This window comes from Neodiprion fabricii, chromosome 4 (genome assembly GCF_021155785.1).
Source record: "Neodiprion fabricii isolate iyNeoFabr1 chromosome 4, iyNeoFabr1.1, whole genome shotgun sequence".
Lineage (NCBI taxonomy): Eukaryota > Metazoa > Arthropoda > Insecta > Hymenoptera > Diprionidae > Neodiprion > Neodiprion fabricii.
Genome location: NC_060242.1, coordinates 8,726,108 through 8,752,780, shown reverse-complemented (window position 1 = coordinate 8,752,780; position 26,673 = coordinate 8,726,108). Strand labels below are relative to the sequence as shown.

The following is a 26,673-nucleotide window of genomic DNA, read 5'->3' as shown; positions in this document are numbered from 1 at the left end:
GATTTGCACCTAATTTCTTCTTTTCCGCAGGCTCATATATCCTAGTAGGATTTGTAATACGCCGAGAATGACCTGGATAGCCTTCCTAGGTTATTCACTTATTGGGCTTTTACAGGGTTGGGTTTGAGCTTCATGTTGGACTCTTGTGTGCTCTGCCTATTTAAGAGGCTATTTTTTTAAATAAATCTAAAAGCGGCCCTGGATCGAGGGATTGAAAGGCTGCAGCTTAATGATGTTATTCTGTGTTTACAGAGATTATAATTAGGCATAATGACATATTACACCAAAGAAAGAATGCCATCTGATTTTTGAATATTTGCTCGGAATTTAGAAGATCTACGAAAACCAGTTATTTAATATGTACACCAATTTTGTCAATAATTGAACGAATTAGTTATAATCACAAATGATTATAAAACATGAAGTAACATACACAATATGTTTACCAACTGGAAGTATGAAAATTAATAAAATTGTTATGCGGCGCGCCTTTTTCGTTGTGTACCTCCATTATGAAGGTATACCTATATAGTAATTATAAATTGTCACAGAGTGCTAATAGCCAGGAATTCCTGCTCCAGGGCTCGGTTGCAATGGGGGAATACAATCTCGGCGAGATGAGTCTGCAGCCCTCATCCGTCCTTAAATTACCATTTAATTGCCTGCGCACGAAACGGATTCAACCACGTCGAAATAGCATCTCGCTACCTCTATTTGTACCTCGAGGCGAATTCACGCGCCGAATATTACAATTACAAAATATATTTCACTCTGGCAATATCGCGATGTATAGAAATAAATTATTTCTCACATTAAACAGTGGAAAATTATTTTACTTCTTCTCTTGAGTTTTTATGACCCGTTTAGTTAGTCGTGGTGCATCGTCTGGTTTCATTATAACGTCCAACGTAGATCAACCTTGCTCGGCAATTTTTACTCTTTAATTTTAGATATATTTTTTCAAATTTTATCGGCAGCTGCACTGCATGAAATTGTAGCCTAATAACGATCGCTAATAGATTACAAAAATTTCTAAACAGACTTTTTACAAAATTGTACTTTATTATTATTATTTCTTTGATTCGTTATTCTCAACTCACAACATACGTAGGTGATTAATAATTTGAATCTTAAATTCGTACAGCGTTAGAAGACGCATGAAAGATAACACTCTATTCTTAAAAATCAACAAAGTATCGCAGTATCGAACAAATTGAAAAAATAGGGAGGTTGTAAATATAAAATAAAAAGTTCTTTCTCACCGTCAATCGATATCGTTAGATGAAAATTGTAATACATATACACCAAGTCAAGTCAACAATATTTCTCTGTATAAAATTCTAAGCATTTTATTAGTGTGAAAATACGTAAGTAACGCTACCAATGATTCTTATAGTAATGATGGTTTCAACTAATCAGCGAATTAATGTTGTAATCCCCTGTCGCTGAAATTGTGCACAAATCACACAAACATAACCTCACTTTTCAGTTTCAAGATTGAATATATTTTCATACCACTCAGTGTACTGATATTATTTTGTTGTGAAATTTATAATCTTTATCAAACACACAACGAGAGCCTTGTTTTCGGTGATACCTACCAGTATTCAAAAATATGTTCGTTATTTAACATAATTCCGTCGAGAATAGTTCTCCATTGGATCTCGAGTTAAAATCAGAATATCAATATTTTTCTCTGTATTATTTGGTCGGTGACTTGGTCTAAAGGTTTACAGGAACGAAAATATAGTAGAGTCGTAAATTTTGATATATTTGAGTGTTAACATGTATCGTTTTCAATGATTTCGTGATCGTGTTACCTTTACTCGATTTCTGGTCACGATGGTGGGACGTTGAAGGTCGGTGACGAAACGTATAGGTATGTCGTACCTAAGCATATTATTAACCCTCTTGATCGTTGAAAAGACCCGGGGGTATGATGGTGTTCGTTCAACTGTGAAGATCTACACAGAGGCAAAGGCTGCTAGTGCGACGGCAGGCGACGTCGCCGAGCCAGTCTCGGGGTTGTCGACGTCGTCCTGAAGCTACGGGTTCGGCAGTCGCGTGTTCAAGACGCCCGGTGAGCAGTGGAATCAAAAATTGCAGAATGTAGCCGAGTCTTTGCTGGACATATCCGGTGATTATTATCTCTATGAACGTTTCGTATACAGTGCGAATTTCATATTTGACCTCATTTTCAGTAGATGCAGTCGAAGCAAAAGTTGTCAAGTTACGAAGTCCGAGCAGGACGGTTTCATTGCAGATCTTTGGATTGCGATTCGAGAATTTGATAATCAGGTAAGTATTGCGTCTTTAGAGTATTGTGCTCCTACGTTTCAACGGCTTCGAAGAATCATGCATTCCGCAACCTTCGACGGTCCAGGCTTTTAACTGGTTTGTACGATTTATGCTTTAGTGGTAGATTGTACGAAAAAATAGTGGCAGAGCTATGCAAAAATTCATTCGAAATAAAGTGTTTCAAAAAACCAGGTTTTCGAAATTCTAATTCATTAGTATATTATAGTATCTAATAATTCATTAACAGATTCTACTTCTGTTATCTTTTATTCTATTGGCATATATTTTGTTTTCTCTCTAAAAACACAAAACTAGTAATGTAATGTCTATAAAAAGGTCACACAGATACGGCAGGTACCCCCTTTGTCAAATGTGTACGATGAAAGATAAATAAACTTATCATCATTATTAGTATCTAATTGTGAAAACGAATAAGGCCCCGAGTGGACAAAATCGTGGTGCCCTTACTTCAAAAGTTTTCGATATTAGCACAATCTTACGAGGTGTTCTTAGACCAATGATTCACCTCTAAGAAATAGATCAATTAATTCATATTAAATACAATATTTGAAGATATTGTACAGAGTACAGGAACAAAATTTTGACCGGAAAAATTTTTGCCAAATATTAGATTTTAAGTTGTTAGAAAATAATTAGATTAAAAAGATATTTTACAAAATGGTTGCAGCGATTAAGTTAGAATTTATAGTCAAGGTGTTGAGAAAATAGAATCAATTTTTGAGTCGTTGGCAAGGGAAAGTCAATAATTTTGTCCTTTGCGAGGCATGTGGTGTCCCCATGTACATGCTCCTCACGAGTCTCATATGAAGTCTATTTCTGCATGGTGTAATAAGATTTTCCGCTGATAGCTCGTGGGGTTTCTTGATTCAAAGGGCTGAGACGATTAGTCATTTTCCGGATTTCCGTTTTATTTCTAATCGTTGATTTACGCACGTTTCGCTTTATACCGCGATATTCCGTGGGAATGTTCCACGATCAATTTAATGTAGGGCAAATGCGCCTGCATTGATGCAATTCGGCGTACATTTTACTGACATCCGCCTGCGTTTCGGCAATTGTAAGTACATCTATCGATCGATATTGATATCATTGTTCATGATTGGCCGACTCATCATTCTCTCCAATCACGGACCACGATACAAATTCCGATAGGTTAAACGTACTCGGAGTTGTATAAATGCAGGCGGGTTTACCGTATGTCATATTGTCCATCGGTTCCATGAAATAGCCCGGTAGATTGAACTTATAGGATTGATGCGTGTAAATATTTGTAATTATATAGAAGCAACGCAGTTGCCACTCGCCTATTGGTAGGGTAATCTATCCATATATCTTTCGCGAAATTGGTAATGCAATATGAAAAAATACGGGGACCAAGTATATCCATATATCTTCCGCAAAATTGGTAATGCAATATGAAAAAATACGGGGACCAAGTAGAGCTGATAATCTAAAATAATGAATAAATTTACCATCAACGCTGCCGTATCTAATTTAATCAGTGAATCTAGCGGTTGATGGCCGACATTACGCATACCTAAGGGCTCACTTCGTATAATTCCCAAAGATTTAGAGGCCGTAACATCCGAATGATGTACAATAAGATATAATGTGTTTCTATACAGGGTAGGTTATATCTGACAAATGTCCTATACAACCTATTGTGAGGCTATGAATTCGTAGTAAGACGACGGTATATAAATAAATTTGCAAATGTCGCTGTTTCAATATAACGCGTGTAATAAGGCTTTTGCGATTAACTGGACCAGATTTTCGGTTCTATAACTAGTATTATTATAATTTGATTGAAGTTGTCGTGAAGTTTCCAAGCTAAGAAAACTTTCACTAGATAATTTGGAAATTTTTTTTGTTCAACTGATATATTATGAGATAGACAAGTTCGGATTTCTATGAGCTTTTTTATGCGATTCTAGCCGTCATTTCGCTGAAGCAATTTCAATTAGAAATAACAGGAGAGAATTATTTTTTCCATCGAGTAGACTTGAAAAAAACCCGGATACATTGGACCGCCTGCAATGTTAGTGGAAAAAGTTATAAAGTGGTAACTTCACTGTTTTTGAGATAAATGATTGAAATAATCGTGAGATTATAAAAAAAATTTCTCGGCCAAAAATACCTTTCTCATGATAAGCACTTGTGCGATGACACTTCTGAGGCGTTCGAAGTAAATAAATAAACTAAACATTCATTAGCTAGAAGCTTATGCACACCGTTAAGATTTTGTGTATGTATTCGTGTCACTTTCAATTTTCCATTTTGAAAGCATTGAAATTTTGTAGAACAATTGCGCAATTGTAGATTGTACGAAAAAAATTACTTTCTCAATTATTTTAGGCTAGAAACAGTGGCTAACTTGTAACAACCAGCTAAAATTATACAGGAAAGTTCGTAGGAAACTGACTTTTAACTTCTCATTACTATTTTTTTTGAAGAAAGAGAAACGTTCAGCTACCATCGAGATACCATTATAATCAGCCCAAAAATAAAAGCTGATTTTTCACAAGATTCCGACACTTCAAGGTCTAAAGAATTACCTCCGACTACTTTCGGACGCATGCTGTGTATGTGTGTGCGTGGGTGTGCTATGGGATCAATTTTTTGTTCAACATCTGGTTCTAACCAGTAGACGAATGTGGATGATTTTGGTCTCAACCGACGGGACTTTTGTGACCTTAGAAGTGACAAAATACGGTTTTGTAGTTGTAGATTTATTTGAATAGGAGAATGAGAAAAAAAATTAATTTTATTTGTTAATGTCTTATGAGCTGGAAATGTATCCTGGCAGGAAGTTCTTAAGCTGACCCTAATCAGTTCAGCCAAGTTAACCACTTGTTTTATCCTCAAATTTGACGATATACCAAGTAGGAAAACCGTACGTCCATCTTCGAGACGACTTCGTTAAAAAAACGTGAAGTAATTAAAATTAGTTTCCGTAAACGCCATTGAAATACAGTGTGCAACAAAACATATCTGAATGTGTTCAGTTTGCGAGGAGGACTTCACGGAGAAAAAAAAAAAAATTGGCACATCTGCATACAAAATATGAGTTTCTTATTTATTAATTTCAAAACACATTTTGGGTTTCAACATTGACAGCAGCGATGAAAGAGGCACCGGAATATCCGGGGACTTCGTACGTACCGGAAGTTGAAGAGGCTGCGCGCAAATCGCGAGAACGTCGACTCGTCGAAGAAGGAAATGCGGTGTGGGAACAGCGCAAAGAGGAGCTTTCGCGTCAAAGGCGTCGAGACCAACAGCAGGTATTCTATTTCTATATCACTGGATGTTAGTACCCCCGCTCTGGGTTGAAAATTGGAACAGTCGAATTAGAAAAGAGTCTCTGTGACAGGGCAAATTACTTAATTCCTACGATCTTGTGATTATCCCACGATTTATCGATCTCCGGCTGTTTCTTCTTTCGCCTTTTCCGATCATTTGTCATTATCTAACCGCGGAATTGGTGCTTTTCAGCTGAAAAAAATGCTGGCGCAGTATCATCCTTGGGGAAAGCCGGGGGGTGGCGCTCCCTGTGCGGCAACCCTCCGCAAAAAGAACGTTCGATTGTATTCGCCAGAACCTCCTCGCAGAATTCACAGTTCATTCAGGGTACGTACTTGCTTTCAAACTGTTCTATTCATATTTTCCATAGTTATTCCCCATGTAGATATTACGTGCAATCATATATGGTCTTCGACACAGGTCTGCGAACTTCGTTTCTAAAACCGTGATCACGGTGAAGCCACTGTTCTGAATTTTAGACGCTGGCGCTGGTGAGGAGGAGGTCTACTTATTGTATCCTCTTTGTTGCAAACCGCGGCCTCCGAGATTGCAGTGCTCCGGTCTTTGGTGCACAAACTAAGAAACACAGGCTTCGATACGGTCGCGCGACGTTCTATAGTAAGGGGCTCGGAGTGCCCAAACCTGCGTAGAAGTCCGTGTGTGCAACCCAGGAAGTCATATTAGGGAGCAGACATATCTCCCTGTTATGTCGGATGGCAAAAGTGGAACAGATTTGTGTACAAAGTTCGTAGTACCGATAGCACCGCCCGCAGCGCTGGTTTCGTTTGTTGCATCGGGAATAAAACGCGATGTTATTAGTGTTGCCAGCCATTAGGCGCAGTGCAACAAACGATGGCAGCGCCGCGAACAGCGCTATTGGTACTAAAAGCTTTTCAGCAAAATGTGGTGCACTTTTGTAACGTGGAGATATGTCTCTTCCCTAATATTACTTTTTAGTGCAACCAATGACTGACTACATCTCTGCAGCATCACTCCGCATTTTTAGGAGCCTGTAAAAGCACGACACGTAGTCAAAAAGGAATGTCGTATCTACTTAGATCAATCGTTATATACGTAAATAATCAGAGCCCTGTAAAATTTTTTCAAGGAATTGCTAAATGAACGAGTTTATGTATTTCCAACGTATGGTGGTGGGCTGACCTGTTATGCTCTTCACCCTATTGCAGCACTCATATCCGTTGCAATAATACCAGAGGTTAAAAATGTTAGTTTCTTATGTGGAAGTATACACTTAAGTTGTTATTTGAGTCGAATGAAAGTAATCTTGTCACATTGAAGAAGCGTTTAAAATAGGGAGAAATGCGTACATCTTGATAAACGTGAGAAATATGAAATTTTTGGGTTTAAAATATATTTTTATGGCTATTTCTTACGGTGATAAAATAAACAATAAAGTGTATCATTCTATAGGTTATAACACATAACATAAATTTTTTCACCGTACTTTATGAAGCGGCTTTGACAGATAATGCGAGTCAACAAGTGTAATTTTCATCAAAAATGCCATTTTTCGATCGAATATTTCGCGATCCTAACGTGATTGAAAAAAATGGGTAACGCCATTGCATTGAACCCACCAGAATACGGAAATGTCGGAAATATACTAAATCGTTCATTAGACGGTTTCTCGACAAAATTTTTCAGGGCTGTGTAATCGATATTGACACTGATTAGTTTGATCAGCACATATATAAGCTGATAATCACAGGAAATTTTAGAGAAAACATTTGTTCTACAAATTAGGGAAATGCGATTATTTTATTGATCGGCAAAAGAATTATCCGGAATTCCTGATTAATATAATTGGAGCAACGATTAATTGATTCATCGAAAAAAAATCGAAGTCTACGATTATCAATTAATCGCACAGCTTTAGTGTGAAATATGTATCGAGTATTAAAAGGCGTTACTTCTATTGAATTTACGTTAGAATCGCATAGCTATCAGCAAATAAAATCTAGGTAATTATGCGAACGAAGTTTAGATACGTGTATAAAAATAAGCGATTCTATCGGTGAAAGCAAAAAACTTTATTCAAGCAATTTTGATGAGATCTTTCAAAAAGTCAGTAGTTTAACTTGAAAATATTTCTGGGGAGTATTCGGTAATTTATCATTTTTATACCTTCTTTCGAAACCCTTGACGAAATCTTTTGGGGATCTCTAAGAGCATTCAAATTTCCAATGTAGAAATTCGAAAAATATCAGACTTTTTTGCAGGTAGGAAATTATGCGGACAGAGATAGATTGATGATGTACAGTCGATCACGCAATGTCGTTAATTACAGTGGAACTCGATGATCACTAATCAGGGCTGAATGGTTCGTTACTACGTTCGACTAATTTTATGGAACCTTACAGTCAAGCCGACTTCGATGAATTCTAGTTTTGGTCAGAGTGAAATCAGTGGAGTCAAGTCTTGAATAAGTATGTTTCTCGTGTAATGAAATTACCCCGTGCAATTAAGGATATTCGAAAGGTTTGCGATTATTTTAGAAATTCCTAATATTTTGATGTTCTTCTTTCTAGAATTTCGTAAACTGTTAAGGTACGGTGCAATTTTATTTCCTGCCGCGAGTCGATATATTCGACGAGACTGAAGTGAAATTATCCAGAAACAGTGAAATCTATGCGCGTTATGGTGTTATATCGATCCGTGTACTCTCTTGCAAATATTTTCGTCTGAACGTTACTTACGGTCATCGGATCAGCGTTTTCATGAGAAATATTTCGAGACACTTTTTTCAATGACTATCCAAAATATCTTGAATCATTTTATATTTTGTTGTGTTCAGACTCTGAGCGTCTACGCAAACAAACCTGTCGTACTTTATAATTGTTATGTTGAGACATAAAAAAGTGCGACCCATAGAAAGTGCAAAATTTAAATTTTTTTTCAATGTTAGAAATGAGGTTGTAAATCAGGACTTCATCCTTGGCTGAGAAAAACAAGAATAATTTGAATCTCTATTTTGTTGTTATAGAAGAAATATTGCTGTATATTACCTGTACATGTAATATATGAATATGAACGAGCGAAAAGAATCCCGTTCAAGTGTTTGTCAAGTCTGAATTAATAATCCGATGTAGGGTTATTATTTTGTACACAAGTAAATTAATAATATCAAAACTGTTTCATTTGCTGGTATTAGTATGAAATAAATGCAATGGTAGGTATAAGCTTATTTTTTCACAGCGATCGAGCGATTCGATATTCTTTGTCGTTTAAATTTACGATTATATAATAACCAGCAAATTTCGATAAGCGAGAATTTCCTTCAATTCGACCGAAATAGGAATAATAGTAGTGTCAAATATTTCCTTTAACCTGTGAGAAAACCACGGTGCAGGGTGTAATTGAAGTAGAAACTCGGGATCTGGGGCGGGTCGAACGAGAACCGAGGAGTGAGTAGAGTCAGCTATAGCTCATCTCGAGAGGAGATAGCTCGCAATTCCTACGTTTCATATCTTGAAAGTGCTTGTAGAGCGACGTCCTCCGAAAGCACTTGACGAATGTTTCCGCACGTTGCGAAAGCGGGAGATGTGGGTAACACGAAATAAATGTTTTTTCAAATCTCACATCCGTTGCCAACCAAGATACATGCAGTGTGTGTTACATGATATAGGTATAAACCAGAATATTTCGTGGAAATGTCGTATATAGGCGGTTTGAGGAGGTTCCACGCTTTGGCTGAAAATGATAGCAAAATTCTCAAATAAAATTTGTTCGTTAGTTCCAGTGAAAACAAGTTGATGTTAAAATGTCATAAACATTAGGGTGTTGGTTTGCGAGTGAATCTATTTCACGGTACATCGTATCGTAGTCGCAGAAGCTCGTCCCCGATAAAAATAAGTTTGTCGAAAGTCAAAAGTTCGATTTGATAAATTCTTTGAACTTTTTGCAGTAATTTTATGATACTCGTCACATTTGCTCTGGTTTTTTGGGGAATCTTATCACCACTTTTTACTGATTACATAATTTTTTGTTACCAACCGATCAGTTGAATCGATTTTCTCGACTAAGATACGTCGGCTTCTTCGTTGGAGACATTTTCTGGCGTGGTTGGATCGAATATTTCAATTGAACCGGGCGAATTGTAAGCGCAAAACCATTTCGCGGTCAATGAATGTCATCAACACGCATCATAAGCCTACCTGCATTTATGCAATTCAAGATTGGCCGACTCCGTGTAACCTGAATTGCATAATTGCAGGCGAATTTACACATACGTCAAATCGTCCATGTGACATTTCCATGACATGACCCGGTACGTAACAGGAATCAAAATTGCACAACCCACCGACATATCGCCAGCTACGTTCTCGTTTCGCCGACGATATCTTGAAATATGTTTTGCGAAGGAATCGAAACCCCAGGGCACGAACGATCGCACGAGGATTTTCCCTGATGGCGAGGTTCCTGCGACGGCTCCTCGCCGGGAAGCGAGCTCCAGTTACCCCAAAAATCAACCTCTGGATCAATTGGCTGAGGAATCGTACCGCAGGAGGCCGGAAAGACAGCAAAAGCACCGATATCGCAGACATCTTGGTGAAGTGTTTTTTTACACTTAGAGAAAAAGTCCGGGTACACCAGCACTGTCAGAGATTTTCATTTCACGAACAACTTTCTTTACTACATTCTAGGGTGGTCCTCGTTTAGAATGGTGACGAATTTATTCCGGATCACCCCACCGAATCAACTGTAAATAATTCAGAAACAATTCACAATTTTTTTCAGATTTTTATATCAACTGTAACCCGTTACTGTAAGAAGAAGGATTTCCTAATTTAAAATATACGTGTTTCGGACATGTTCTTAGTATATATTTTACTCTAAGAGTAATAATGTTCGAAAAAATCCACGAATGTGAGGTTCTAATGAGCATTAGCGCTACTATCTGCGAAAAAATTCACATCATCGCACCAGGTAATATAGACAATTGCATTTTTTATAAATAGAAAGAAAAAGTCAAATTTGTAGGGTGTGCAATTCGTCGAGATTGGTTGGTACGATGATGTGAATTTTTTCTCAGATAGTAGCACTAATACTCACTTAATCTTTGCAATTACAGATTGATTCGAACATCGTCACTCTTACAATAAATTATATGCTGAGAATGTATCTGAAACGGGTGTATTTTAAATGGTGATATCCATCCATTTACAGGCACGGGTTAGAATTGATATAAAAATCTGAAAGAATTAGGAAATTATTTTTGAATTATTTATAGTTGATTTGGAGGGTGGTCTGAAAAAAATCATCAACACCCTAAGTAAGGACCACCCTACTATTTTTGAAATTCGTAATAGTTCGTAATCACATGTTTTTGAAATCATTGAAAACCGTCCATGTCTACGGAAATATTTTTAAGAAATTGTTTAAAATTTGCCAAAATCTCCTAAAGTAATTGAAGATTTTCACGGTCACGTGAAAGTTTTTTGGAAGGTTGAAAATTTCATGAAATCTTTTGTAATAACGGTTTAATTTACTTACTCGACTGGTAAGTTGAAAAAACTTCAATTCGAAAATTCGTGGACATCGATTTTCATACAAATCAATTAAGCAGTTCCTAAGATTTTTGTTCTGTGAAAATTTCGAGATAACTTCGTGTTTTCTTGATTTTTTACTTAGAAAAAGTTTTCGAATGTAATTATGAAATTGTTCGGGTCTTGCCTCAATCAAACATTCACATTTGCTTGAACTTGAATATGTAGCTACGTGTCGCGTACACTGCGTAATAAAATCTCGGGGACGAGTCCAGAGCTTGACAATGTGCGACTCTTTTTCATTCTTCTTTAATTTTTATTATTCCCTTTTCAAATAAAACCCGCTATCGAGTCACCGAGCTTATCTGACTGTCCACGCGAGTTTTCGAGGAACGAGAGTTTGGTGAAAATGTTTTTTTTTTGTTCTGTGAAATTGCCGGAGCTGCCTCTTAGAGATAAACCCTGTACACAGACATATACACAGTAGCTGTGTCTTATCGTTAAAAAAAATGAAGGCAATTTCAGGAATTTCGTATTTTCTATGCCAACGTTTCAAGTATTATATTATATATATATACATACAGTCTGTAGAAATTAATGAGCGAATCCAAGCGACGTAGACGGGTTAAATTTATTTTACTGTTATTCAGTTCTTCAAATTGTACATTATATCCTTATCTCATTTATAAGGAAGAAAGTTTCAAGAATCCGAGTATGAATGATGAGGCTTCTTTGTTGCCTTTTTATAATTTCTCTCCAGAGACTCGTATTAGCTGTCCCGTAATGTGCAATAGTTACTGTATGGAGAGTTGAGAAAAGTACAAAACAAAGAAGATGAAAAAAAAATTTAAAAAAAAAAATGGGGATGAAAATTCTTCGTAGTTTTAATTCAGAATTTTTTCTATTTCAATATAATTAGATACTCTCGAGACAGAACGACGCATGACGAAGGAAGAGAAATTGCCGAGAACACGTGATTTTAACGAGAAATTGGTAATTAAACTTTCACAGCTGTAACCACGCGCACAAACTACACGCTGCACCAATATCGAGTTTTCCGACTCGATTATTCCTCCTTATTCTATTTTTAACTTTCTTAATTCGTAGGTAACGATATTTTTCGGGGAAAAATCTACTATTCTCTATTTTTATAATGACTGCAATTTCAAAAGAACTAAGAAGAAGCATCTAATTTTTTTTTTTTTTTTTGCTGTAAAATTTCGAGATTTCTAAGAAACAAAATCAACTACACAGGCAGCGAAAATTCATCTGTTTCTAAAATTTCTCACGTCAAATTGCATTTCTAATAATTATCGAGATCGTTTTATGAGACGGTGTTAATGAATTACGTAGAGATTCTATCGGGTGATGATCGGTTTGACGTATCCCCACATTAGCCCTGAAGGAACTCCGTTTGTTGAAGACATTCGCAGAAAAAATCGAGGTGTTTTTTTTTTTTTTTTCTTCAAATATTTGCAGTTGGTATAAATTTTTTTTATGAAAATTTAGGCACAGGCATAAAGCTACGAAGATATAGATTTATGCGAAAAAGATTTTTCTGTAGGGGATATTGGCAGACGAAAATGGAGTAAATTGTGTAACACATATCTTTGTTTTGTCGACATTTGTCTAGAAAACGTCGTCGTTACTTGACTAAAATTGGTATAAATATTCTCTGTGTTGGAATACACGTGTTAGTGTCAATATATGCGGAGACTGAGAAGTTATAACACATGGGAATCTTGTGAACGTATACAGGACTTTGATTTTTGAGTTACGAAACCTCTGAGATACATCCCCTTTAAGAGTTAAATGTGCTTTCAAAGCGAAAGCGGTGTTGTCACGAGAAATCGGACCAATCGATGGATTGGGTTTTGTAACATTTTAGTCTCTGATTCATCGATAAGCTGCGATTGCTAATTTATGTCGTTCAAATTTAAAAAATACATTGATGAACATTGATACAGAAAATGAGGATAAAAGATTTCTCTGCTCATTCCGTACGAGAAGTTGTACGGAACGATATAATAGATGATATTTTTTTGAAGAATAGAAAACCGAAATTAAATACAATTACAATCGTGTCAAAGGTAACGGAAAATCAGTCTCAGAAAGTAAATATTAATAAAAATTTTTCTCAATCCATGAAGATGGAAAAAAATTTAAGAAATAGATTTCTACAAGCAGTCAAGTGATCTTGATCAAGAGAGTGACAAAACATCGACAACGTTTGATCTTTTTATATAGATTGCATGCATTTGTATTCTCAATAATCTGTAACAATGCTGACGAAAAAAATCCGCGTTTTGTATTATTCAACCCGTACCGTTTTTAATAGTGAATTTTTTTGATCTCTTCAACTTCACGTATACAGTTTTAGAATAAGAAAATCATCCGAATCGGAAAATCGCTAACACCGTACGATATTCTTCGGAAATGGTCGATGAAGGGGACGTAGAATTCCCATGAGCACGGAGTGAAGTATCGAAGCAAAGTCCGGGTGTATAAGCCACTCGATGAAGAGGGTAGAACTAGGATAATGATGAAAGACGAACAGCGATGCGGAACGAGCATGATCGAAGTAAAGGAGGTTTTACGCTCGGTATAAAGAAGAAGTTATACCGTACCGCGGAATTTTCAGTTTTGTTCACGTGCAGTTTACGAGAGCGGTATTCTCGTAAAATCTTCCATCGGTTACATAAGCACATAATATATCGTGCATTTACCACCTGCCTGCGGATATTAGTTTATATAACACGGATACACTGACAATAAGCGTTAAAGTATTTTTACACCGGAATATAAACGATGAAATTGCGTTTTTATACGGCCTTGACCGTTCGAATCGCATTTTCAATTGATTGAGATTTTTTTAAGACGGCTATCGACTCAATGCTTGTACCAATGGCCGTGTAACTCGGTCGTAAAATGCAGAACTTATACGAGCCTTGCAGGTACTGTATACACGGTATACGTGGTATACACCCTCTCGAGCAACGCGAGGAGCGTCATCGCCTCTTAAATTAAACAACCGGTACCTGGTTGTATTTTCAACATTTGCGACCGTGGAGTTTTATCGACGAGCCACGTTTTCCGCCCTTCGCTTTGAACACGATTTATTCATACCGGCCATTTCTCTTATTTCTCCCCCCCTTGCTCTCGAGTAGGGCTGGTATTTTAGTTACTGATTGATCGCTTATAGTTGAGTAGATTAACTGGTCAATTTGTTTTTGGAATATCGGTGCGGGTTTTCTTCAATCGAAATTGTTTAATTTACGGGGAAAAATTTCTTTGTGTAAGTAGTTTTCTAATGACAACGATATTTTGGGTGTTCTATCGAGACATCTAAAGCGAACTTGACATCCACTTACTACAATCATTGAGAAAATCATTTTTTGTAAAACTTATTTTTTCCCCAAATATTCGACCACCTCAGTCAAAATAGGGGTGAGGCATGGCGCAACATGCGCTTCGTTAAGTTGTCACTTGTCACTGAGAGAAATCTTTGTTCTCGGTTTGTTTGAAACAAACGGATTAAAAAAAAAAAATACATGATACAATTAGGTCTTTTACTTCGCCTGCGCGAAAAAGAATTACTTGATTAAATTAAAATTTAGTGACAAAAAAAAAAATCTGTTCCACTGCATTCTGTTCTATGACTGCATAAAGTTTATCTCCGTCAATTTTGTACGCGTTTATTGTTATCCATGCTTTTATTTTTCGCAATTTCAGAAATTCGTTAGCCTGGGAAAATACTATTTTCAGTTTTCCGATTTTCGATGTAGAATGGATTCGGTCACGTTGGAATTATTTTTCATATTTTCAGTCCAGTAAACAATATTTTAATTTATTGATAGCTCGTAAATCATTCGCGACAGTCGTGTAAACAGGTAAAAATTACCTCATTTCACGTACAAAAATTATTCAATTGCGATCTAAAAACTTCAGTGAATCTATAAAATTGAAATATGTATCAAAAAATGTTATTTTGATATTTGTTTTTGGATGCATTTTCCATATGCGAATGACAATGTAATTAAATAAGCCTTGTTATATCAACATAGTGGCGCTCGAGAATGATAATTTTCAGAAATTGTAAAGCATGTTGTTCCGCACCGTCTGGCTTATACGATTAAGGTCTTTGAAATAAAATCTTGGAAATCTGGAACGAACCTTATTTCTTTACAACTTCGCAACTCCAATTTACCACGCGTTGCAATATTCACTCATTGTTAGTAGATACAATTTATTCTTCACAGCTTACATACATGTGGTTGTATTCACTACGATTATACGATTTTACAATTTTTGGTTCGCTGACAAGTATCGTTCGATAATTTTTTCCCACGGTTATTTACAGTCCAATTCCTGTCCCGCCCAAGAATTTTCCTCATTGTCAAACTTGCGATTATGTTATAATTGTTTTTCAGGGTTGGACGATCCGATCGCCGCGTATTGATCGAAGTGACATCGACCCGCTGGCTATTACGGATATGAATAAATTCTACGACGCAAAAGCGACTTACGGTATTACGTTCATGATACTAAAAATGTAGAGCCATTGACGTAGCTTAGAAAAACAGCAAATCTTCCATCGCAAGTATGACAACTTTCTCCACTTGGGACCGTTACATCACTGAGAGAAATTTTTAGTTCCGGTTACCGCTCAGTCCTTAACTATTTACATTTTTTACCACGCTCGAAAAATATATTTCTAGGTACAAAGCGAAAATTACTTTTCTAGCTGTTACCAGAAAGTCTAGTATCTCTTACCATTCTTTCTCATTACCATCACTGTTACTATATTTTCTTGTAACTGTTGCGAAAATCTAATGCCTGTGCAAGAATAAATTGACGTTAAAGCCTTGTTTAACTAAAAAAGTAGAGTAAACGTCAGAAACTGATTTTGCGTTGCGATTACCAAAATGATCGACAATGGCGCAAAATGGTTACGCGTACCTCGTTTTCCGTCATTCCAACAATATTCAAACAGTTTTTTCAACGATACCTGTTTTACCGAATATATCAGTCACCATGTTTCCATCGTTCATTCTTTTTTTCCGTTGCAGGGATAAGTCCCGATCCTTATCCGGGACCAATGCCGCCTTTGGATCCGAAGAGTAGATACAACGAGGACGTCGAGGTTTACAAACTTACCGGCGGCGTTGAATTGGTACCATTGCTCACAAGCAGTAGGTACCAATCGCATCCTCAAGCCATTCGTTACCTCGCGACAGACGCCACGAGGCCGGGTTACACCCTCGAATCGTGAGTATAGCAGTACCGTGAAATCAATTAATTATTCCGAATTATTTACAGCACATGATACGTACACCTTTGCTCTGCACGGTTGATACTAATTTCTTTGAAGCCGGTCGTATGAATTGAATAAAAAGAAAATTGTTTCCGCCAGTCACAAATGACGTTTGAAAAATCGGTTACTGCTTTCAACTGATTTCTTCAAGACTAACGATAAGAAGGATTCGCGCGCTCTCGGATTTTCGAATATATTTAATGAATATTTCTGACTCAGACTTCACCGTTTTTGACTTTATCCGTGATCGAACAGATTAAAACTAGTTCTATTTTTTCAATATGGCAATTAATATTTCAAGTTTTTATGTTAATTTTTTTTCACGTGTTTAAGTTATTTTGAATTTTTACATTTAATGTATATGTTTTTAAAATAGTCATTGATTGTTTGTGGAACGCGATTTTTCTTATGGGCCGACATTTGCACTTCAATTCACCTTACAGGTCCCAGATTACACGATCTTCGAATTTGAATGTGATGTTTGAAATTGTTTTTGATGTTGTTCTTTTCAACTCTGGTACATTTTTATGAATGTTTTTATATTTCCTAAACCAAAAATTGTAAAATTATTTCCTCGATTCACAAATGACGTTTGAGAAAGCGGTGAGTGCTGTCATCTCGTTTTTTAAAGATGTATTCCTGTGCTTTGTGAAACATGGTTACATTTTTGGATGATCAGTCATGGGTATTGCATGAATGAGTGAACAATCAAGAGACGTAGAATTAAGCCAAAAGTTTTATCGGTTAGTTTGCAAAAACATTGTCTACATTGGGTAAATATTGCAGCTGAACTGTATACAGGGCAGTACGTACCGTATTGACCTGGGTTTGATCCTTGACCTCTCGGATTGGGCCCGCGATTTTTTATGTGATTGTTCTCACTGTTACGTCCGTGGAGGTCGTTTATTCGTCGGGGAATAGAATTAGCGGAGTCGGCAAAAAGCGAGTGGCGTGGGCCAGAATGGAAATAGGATGACAGGAATGAGACGATCAGGTTGCTGTAAGGATCGTGGGAGAGTGACGAGATTAGGGAGACGTTTTTTTCTTCTTACTGTTTTCAAGCTTTTTCCGAAAAAAACTTTTTTTCTAAATTTAGAAGTGGGAGTTATTTCACCACGGATGCTTGCTGAAACATTTTCGTACATCACGTCGTATTTTTGAAAATTTTTTTAAATTGTTCGGAACCATTTTACCATTTGCAATTTTGTTTTATCAGCAAAATAAAGAAGAAAAAAAATCTCTTGAGAAAAATCTATAAAAAATTTCAAAAATCCAGTCTGCCATACGAAAACTTGTCAGCAATCATTCGTAGTAAAATGACTCCCGCTTCTAATTTTTTTTGAGCGTTCTTTTTTTCGGAAAAGGCTTGAATCAGTAAGAAGAAAGAATCTCCCCGCTCCGGCTGTAAGCTTAAAAATTTTGCTACCCGAGGCATGATTTATCAGAATTTTTTCAGATTTTTAAATTATGTTGATCAATAAAATCGTTTTAAAAAATTGTAGAAAATTCGAAGCGAGTTCAAAAAATCTAAAAAAAAAAAAAAACGAGTACCTTTCGAAGTGAGAAAAATCATATAAAAAATCGCGGGCCCAATCCGAGAGATCAAAGATCAGACCCAGGTCTAAATGGTATGGACTGCCCCATATGTTCGCTTGTGTTACAATCCTGCTACTAATAAGGTAGTTAATACAGTGGAAAATATAATTCATTGATGTGCATTAGAATTCGCAAACGATAATACGGTAGAGCGAATCACAAATGCGGTGAGTGATTCCCCGGTAATTCTATCTGATCGTACTATGTACGTTATACATACGAACTGAAGTCCACCTCTAATTGCCTCGATACTGGCTCTGTGGCAATTCCCATTCGCAAGTATACATATAGATACGGAAGAATGCAGATTACTGGTTTGGCATGTTGTGTGCCTACGGTTGGATTCAGAAACTCTCACCGAACAAATTAGTAGTTTAACCTTCGCACCCATTGTGGATGAAACTAGTCTGCACATGTGGTAAACGAGACTGGTGATTACATTTGTGTTTTCTGGGTTGCAAATGTAGTTTAGCGGTGAAAGGAATAAATGTCAGTATAAAATTTCTAAGGTGCAGGATTTTTGGGTATTGTTTGTCCTGTTGATTTTGAAAAACTTTTAATACGTTTTACGGGGCACGAAACACACGAAGAATTCATCCAATTTCACTTACCAAATATTTAGAAAGAATTCGAAACATCCGAATGCCAGACTTCTTTTGAGTTACGGCTTCTTGGATTTTCTACAGTTGGATACTGAATAGAACAAAAAGGTGAGGTTACCTGCTGTGACGGTGCTGTAGGAGGATTCGGGATCCACGACTTTTGTGATTTTTTTACTACATTTGTGTGTTTTCCTGATTGGCTTCGTCGATTTCCTTCTGGATAATTTTTTTACATTCCACGATTCTTGCACAACGTTAATGTTACGACGCTGGACAGCCGTATTCTTCACAATTTACCCATAAAATAATTGTACTCCAACGCTCCACACATTTTTTAGACGATTTTCGGGATACGAGTAACTTTTTTGATTTACTCGTGTCGAAATTTGAACCCCTACCGTTTGTTTGTTTATTTAATATAGGAAGAAAAAGGGTGAGTTTGCTCAGTCGGCAAAGGAAGGAGTACCACATAACCTTAAAGTGAACTTATTCCGCAGCAATCTCGTTATAAGTTCTCGTGCGTCCTCGGTGATTTCAACCCAGATCTGTCGTCTACAACTTACGACTCGGCTTACCTTACAAGGATCCCTTGGTAGGTCTACCTCTCCGATTTCGACGTACATAATTCATACATGTTCTAGTGCATCGAAAACTAAGAGAGGCACGCACTTTTTTGAATCGATTAATAAACGGTATAAACCGGTGAAAATGACCCTGAAAGATGGGCACCGAACGGGGTAGTTTCTCAGTTTCGCATAGAAGCGTTTGGGATTGAAGTAAGATCAACGCTCAAATATTCCATTCGTCAATAGCAACTTTTTAGCGTGGTTTTCTTTCAAATACATTAAGCGCATCAAGAAACCACCCCGTTAGGTGCCCATTTTTGAGGTTGTTTTCACCCTTTTAAACGGTTTATTAGCAGATAAAATAAAAAAAAAAAATAAGTATTTCTTACATTTTGATGCACTACAACATACATGAACTAGATAAAAATCGGAGGGGTCGACCGACTTGAGGTTCCTTGTTAGTCAGTTATTTGCTTCACAGGGTTATCATATCGCGTCAATGCAGCCTACTTACCACGCGTCCACCTCTGACACTTGGCTCAATATTTGTGCTGTCAGTAACATTAATCTCCCGGAGTTTTGGGGTTTTGCGGTCCTTTATCTCAGGGCATTATCTTATGTATACTCTCACGAAGTACGGTGTGTTTAGGCAGCAGTCACGCGTTATTCACTACTGACCGTGGAATCGTGCCAACCTTGATGCTGCCTTTATAGTCTTATCTGCGTTTGAGTTGTACCATTTTGCCTCGCTCTCTCTCTGTCTCTGGTGAATGAAGGGTTATCAGTTTTCAATAATTTCATGAATGAGGTACTGGATTGTTCCGTGTATTGGATATCGCCAGATATCAGAGGCCTGATGAAAAAGCAGAGCGCCTGTTATCGGTTCTTGAAGAGATGTCGTAGTGCAGATTTGTATACTGAATATCTCGTGTATTTTACAGACCTAAAGCCTGCGTTGAGAGCTTTCAAGACTGCCTTTACAGAGAAGCGGTCTGACACCATCGGTGGTGCGCAGTCTTTTTGGTGTGGGATGGAATATTTTTACAAAAAACAAAAGTAAAAAGCAGAAAGCTACGGACTGCTTTGCCTAATGAGATTTCATGATAAGTGTATCAATAGTGCACTGGCTTACCACTCGATCGTGATACCGACCTGATAACTTCCCGATACAGGCTTTCAAGCTTCAAAGGATCTGGTCAATTCACTGACTGCCTATTTTCTAAACTTGTTCCTCGCGCCGGCAATGGTGCTGTCGCTGTTAAAGTTTTCGATTGTGGTACCTATCCCAAAGGTGATATAATATGCAGTATTTGTTAAATCGTTTTGGAGAAAAAAAAAAGGTACCAACGGCACGCGGTGTTCCCAAGCGGTCACCCATCCAAGTACTGACCGCGCCCAACGTTGCTTAACTTCGGTGATCGGACGAGAACCGGTGCTTTCAACGTGGTATGGCCGTTGCCGATGGAAATGAATCTCTTTCATCTGATCTTGAAAGTCAAACAAATCTGTAGAGTGTGCAAACGTGTAGATTGAAGAAAATTCGTCATCTCAAGATCTCGAGATGTGTCTCTTTGATTGACCCAGTACTTGCGGACAAAATGATGGGCAGTAAAGATTACGTGGAAGTGAGAACTGTTAATGTGTGAAATGCTAGAAATTTTTTGGAGCCGCTGACTCGCACCAACTTCACACCTAGTAAATATCTAAGAAAAAAACTGCCAGTAAGTGAAATCACGGTAAGACTCGTCAAAACAGACCGTCCGAAACTGCAAACTTCTTCGAATCGTTTTCAAGAAAAAAAGAAGATGCCAACGGCACGCGGTGTTCCCAAGCGGTCACCCATCCAAGTACTAAGGAAATATTCACAATTTGGCACGTTAACATAATTTGATGAATCACAACGGAAGTTCTAGAATTTCGAGCATCGATGGTTTTCGTTTCAGCGTGTTGCGCGTAGCGTGTGGCTGCACACGTTTCTTGTATTAGATAAACCACAAATTCTGTGATCGAATCTACTTTCACAAACTGATCCAAGTCAGGCGGGTTTCACCCCAATAAAACTGCTAATTCCAAAAGTTTAACGACTTGGAAAAAACCTTCTACGAAGTGGATGCAATGGTCAAAAACCACGAATCAAAATTCAGTCTCCAATGACCGTTACGCCACGCACTATGCATCGGCTGAAAATATAAATTCCATCATACTAAAATTTTTAACATTCTAACTAAACAAAAACAACTCAAGCACGTATTTCACTCACTTTCGTCTCCTACCACTGTATCATATTCTTTCCTATAATTACTTGCGTTAATAACAACTACCATTTTAGCGTAGAGCAATCAGTTTTCATCCAATCTTCAACGAATTAATAATTATACATTTGTCCAACCGTTAAATATATTGAATATCTCTGTATCAAGTCAAACCAGCCGGAGAAACAGTTATTTTCAAGGTACTTTTCAACACAAAAAAAACAGTATATGTTTATCGGTAGGAAGACGGAAATTATTTCAATAATGAGTTACAAGTGACGAAGAAAAAAAAATTCCCAAGCGTACGAGAGTAAATAAAAACATGAAAAAATATAAACATTTTTTTTGCTTCAAAACAAAAGATTAATCAAATTTTTTTTTTTCTTGCACAACACAATAGTCAGGAAAATATATAAACGTGACAATTTTTGATGCCCATCATATGGTTGTGAAATCGTGTAAGTTTCAAATTTTTGTTTGGAGCTGTTTCCGAGATTTTTACGAGAGTTTGTTGGACAGACCAACGTTTCTCTGAAAACCTGTTTTCGAATTCTAGAGCTCTGGAAACGTAAAGATTCCTTGGAGTAGAAGACATCAATTTGTGAATGAAACCAATACTTTTCACATAACATTACAGGTGATGAAAAAAAGAAGTCGATTCAAAACTCTATCTAACAATCCACACAAGAACCACCTATTGATAAAGACAACTATTCTAACGAATCAACACTGTTAACGATTCGCCACCCAGATTGATAATACCGAATACATGATAACACCATCGAAATTTCGTGATCTAGTGAAAAAAGTGCCAAACTTCTTCAGGACTCTGGACGATAATGCCTGCGGCTCTACTCGAAGAAATCTTCCAGCTCTGCGCATTAGTGCGATTCCTGTGATGAAAAGGCAAAGACCCACCTTTGTCGGCAACGGCCATACCACGTTGAAAGCACCGGTTCTCGTCCGATCACCGAAGTTAAGCAACGTTGGGCGCGGTCAGTACTTGGATGGGTGACCGCTTGGGAACACCGCGTGCCGTTGGCATCTTTTTTTTCTTGAAAACATTTCAAAGAAGTTTGTATATTTTAATGGTTTTTCCAATGAGTCTTTCCGCGATTTCACTTCCTGATAGTTTTTTTTCTTATTTTCAGAGATTCTCTGGGTGTCAAATTGGTGTAAGTCAGTGCATCGGAAAAAGCTCTGAACTTTCACACACTGACGGTTCTCACTCCCGCGTAATCTTGCTGCGCGTCATTATGCCTGTAAGCACTCCATCACTCAATGCAGAGACATCCTAATTCCTGAAACACTGAATTCTCGTCAGCCTACATGTTCACAAATCCTACTGTATATTTGTTCGACTTTTGAGATGAGATGACAGAGATTCCTTTCCATCGGCAACGGCCATACCACGTTGAAAGCACCGGTTCTCGTCCGATCACCGAAGTTAAGCAACGTTGGGCGCGGTCAGTACTTGGATGGGTGACCGCTTGGGAACACCGCGTGCCGTTGGCATCTTTTTTTTTCTTGAAAACGATTCAAAAAAGTTTGCATATTTTGATGGTTTTAACAATGATTGTTTTCGCGATTTTACCTACTGGCAGTTTTTTTCTTATTGTTAGACATTCACTGGGTGTCAAATTGGTGTAAGTCAGTGGATCAGAAAAAGCTCTGCAATTCCACACGTTGACGGTTCTCACTTCCGCGTAATCTTACTGCGCATCATTTTGTCCGCAAGCAGTGGGTCAATCAATTGAGAGACATCTCGAGATCCTGACACGCCGAAATTCTTCCAACCTACGCGCTTGCAAACCCTACAGATTTGTTTGACTTCCGAGATGAGATGATACAGATTCGTTCTCATCGGCAACGGCCATACCACGTTGAAAGCACCGGTTCTCGTCCGATCACCGAAGTTAAGCAACGTTGGGCGCGGTCAGTACTTGGATGGGTGACCGCTTGGGAACACCGCGTGCCGTTGGCATCTTTTTTTTTCTTGAAAACGATTCGAAGAAGTTTGGACTTTGGGACGATCTTTTTTAACAAGTCTTACCGCGATTTCACTTACTGGTAGTTTTTTTTCCCAAACATTCACTGGGTTTCAAATTAGTGACAGTCAGTGGATCAGAAAAAGCTCTGAAATTTCACACATTGACGGTTCTCACTTCCACGTAATCTTGCTGCGCATCATTTTGTCCGCAAGCAGTGGGTCAATCAATTGAGAGACATCTCGAGATCCTGACACGCCGAAATTCTTCCAACCTACGCGCTTGCAAACCCTACAGATTTGTTTGACTTCCGAGATCAGATGATACAGATTCATGTCCATCGGCAACGGCCATACCACGTTGAAGGCACCGGTTCTCGTCCGATCACCGAAGTTAAGGAAGTTCATCTGGTACCGAGTTAATCAAAAGAAAAATTATTACGACTAGCGTAGTCCCTTCGATAAGTTTGGCAACGCTGCAACCAGGCGCGACGCCCGACGGCGGCAACGCCCGACGGCGTACCGCAGCAGCAGCCATGTGTTAGTATTCATTTCAAAAAGCGCGCGGTTGCAACGTTGCCGGCTTCATATGCGGCCATAGTAAAATGGAGGTTAACCTCCAAAAAATTAGCACTTCGCGAGACAAATTAATTTATTCTGAAGTTCGTAAGTATCCAATGGATTTTAGAAAGCAGTCTAAATGTTCTTTACATATTTTTTTATCTATTACAAAAGTTTGATTCGAAACTGTCTGTCAATGATTGTAAATTTCACGTTTATAGGCGAAAAAAACAAGACTATCCATAAGAGACCATGTTAATTCAGACAATTTTTATTTATTAATTGCTCGCGAACAAGATATCCGGAGAGATTGAAATTCAAACAGGTGACTTTTTACATACTTTCAAGTTGACTCGAATTTTTTCATTGAAATCTATCTGTTAATTCGATCATCAGATAAACTCCCTTAAGCAACGTTGGGCGCGGTCAGTACTTGGATGGGTGACCGCTTGGGAACACCGCGTGCCGTTGGCATCTTTTTTTTTCTTGAAAACGATTCAAAGAAGTTTGGACTTTCGGACGGTCTTTTTTAACAAGTCTTACCGCGATTTCACTTACTGGTAGTTTTTTTTCCCAAACATTCACTGGGTTTTAAATTAGTGACAGTCAGTGGATCAGAAAAAGCTCTGAAATTTAACACATTGACGGTTCTCATTTCCAGTAATCTTGCCGCGCATCGTTTTGTCTGTAAGCACTCCATCACTCAATACAGATGCATTCCCAATTTCTTCCAACCTGCGCGCTTGCATTCTACAGATTTATTTAATCATCTAGATGAAGTAAAGGAGATTTCTTTCTATCGGCAACGGCCATACCACTTTCAAAGCACCGCTTGGAAACACCGCGTGCCGTTGGCATCTTTTTTTCGAAAGGCTCTCCAGAATTTGCTCAGTTTCTATGTTTTCCTTCTAAAAGTTGTCTTGATTGTTTCCAGTTTTTTATGCATGATGCGTCAAGTTGGGAGCCGTCCATGAACTTTGCAATCCATTTAAGGAAGTCCGGAAAGAGGGGTCGAAGGTTTCGTTACATAACGGTCTCTAGTACTTTTTTCGGCTTTTCTCAAGAATTATGAATTTTCAATTTCTAATTTCGCGCGTACACAGTCGTACTGCTTTTCGATTTCCCGTTTCTCTGTTTTCAGAGAAAAAAGGAAGTTGTTGTCATCACCACGAAAATGAAAAGTTGAGTTCTCACTATATCTTGTTGTTTCTCGATCTAGAGAATCGCCTTGCACCATTTTCGGTTGGAATCCTGTGTATGTGTGTACATATGCATGCATGTGCGTATGTGTGTGATAAAGTTTTTTGTCCAACGATATTTCGAGAAGGAGTTACCGGTTATTAATCATTTTGGTTGCGATCGACGCAGCTTTTACCAGTATTTCGTCCGGAACTGAAGTGGATACAGAAATATGTGAAAAAGTTTTTTCACAGCGTTGCTGAACAGTAACGTTTTCTAGCTGCTTCAATACTTTGGTTTATTTTTGAATTTATTTATTTTTCTCAGTTTTTAGTGTGTTTTAGTTTATCCGCTGTCTCATGGATTTTTATGCGCGATCTCATATTTCTAAAGAATATATATTTTCAAATATTTTTTCTGCATTCCTTGGAATTTATTTCATTTTACCTCACTACTAAAAAAGATTTCAAAGTTAAGAAAAAATTCACAGCGCAGTCATATGAAATTTGTAAATTAGGTATACGAAACGACCATTCATACCCTTGGATAGCTAAATTCACACTCGCACATTAATTTTAATGTAAAGTTTAATATACACGATATTGGAAATGAAAACACGCTGCGAAATTTTCCACTCATGCATTGTAATTATACATTATTTACTGAAAATTACAATAATTGTATAATAACCTATTCATAACCAACAGAGCATTGACAATACGATACAGTTTGGAATATTAATCGTGACCGTATTAAAAATACGATGCATGTAACATCGAATATTACGATACAAGAAATTCAATATTAAAAACCCGAGTTAAAAACTCGTTTAAGCATTTTCCAAACACGTAATGTTATGGTATTGATAAACATATAATATTCGTCTGTGGTAGAAACATGCATCGCAAACAGTTTTATCGAAAATTTGAAGCCCTAATAAATAGTTCGTTAATTAAGAAGAATCCGTCGAAGAATTATGGACACAAGTAATTATATGATATGGTTTCCGACAATAACAAGACGAATTGATGATGATGAAAATAACAAATTGAACCTCTGTTCACAATAAAAACAGCTACTCTATACTTACAAAGAATATTCGTAACAAAAAAAAAAAAAAAAAATAAGAAGAAACTATTCCAAGATCAATTTGCCGTCGCAATTCACACTGAAAATGCAATCCTTCCTAGAATACAGTTCAACTTTACAGACTAGTCATTTTTCCGTAGCTGAATTTGGTGGAACGATCAAACGTTTGGAGAATTGTTTTTCTCAATCTTACCAAAAATAATAATATCAAAAGGCCTTTGAAAATGATTTGATTGAAAACATCATTCATTTTCTAGCATCAATCTTGCAAGGGATGAAACTTATACCGGACCCTTCCCCACCCATCCCCTTTAAACAGACTATAATCGCACATTCCTACTTCACACGTATCGACTTTAGACAGTGAAACGATATTCGGCATGCTTTTTTAGCATGCGGCA

At 37.5% G+C, this 26,673-nt stretch overlaps 1 protein-coding gene and 4 non-coding genes across 5 annotated transcripts in view; 4 read left to right on the top strand and 1 right to left on the bottom strand.

The window, feature by feature from the left end:
* The first annotated feature begins 5,441 nt into the window (after positions 1-5,441).
* Positions 5,442-26,673, top strand: part of LOC124179794 — a 28,649-nt gene continuing 7,417 nt past the window's right edge. Inside the window, exons 1-5 of the mRNA XM_046564539.1 lie at positions 5,442-5,600; positions 5,812-5,946; positions 9,919-10,188; positions 15,557-15,653; positions 16,196-16,394. Of these exons, the coding sequence (XP_046420495.1) occupies positions 5,442-5,600; positions 5,812-5,946; positions 9,919-10,188; positions 15,557-15,653; positions 16,196-16,394 (860 nt within the window). The remainder of the gene's footprint in view (positions 5,601-5,811; positions 5,947-9,918; positions 10,189-15,556; positions 15,654-16,195; positions 16,395-26,673) is intronic.
* Positions 20,546-20,664, bottom strand: LOC124181809. The gene has a single exon (XR_006870612.1). It is a non-coding gene; the product is annotated as a 5S ribosomal RNA (ribosomal RNA).
* On the top strand, positions 22,382-22,500 carry LOC124181808. The gene has a single exon (XR_006870611.1). It is a non-coding gene; the product is annotated as a 5S ribosomal RNA (ribosomal RNA).
* Positions 22,853-22,971, top strand: LOC124181807. Its single transcript, XR_006870610.1, has one exon. It is a non-coding gene; the product is annotated as a 5S ribosomal RNA (ribosomal RNA).
* On the top strand, positions 23,322-23,440 carry LOC124181802. Its single transcript, XR_006870605.1, has one exon. It is a non-coding gene; the product is annotated as a 5S ribosomal RNA (ribosomal RNA).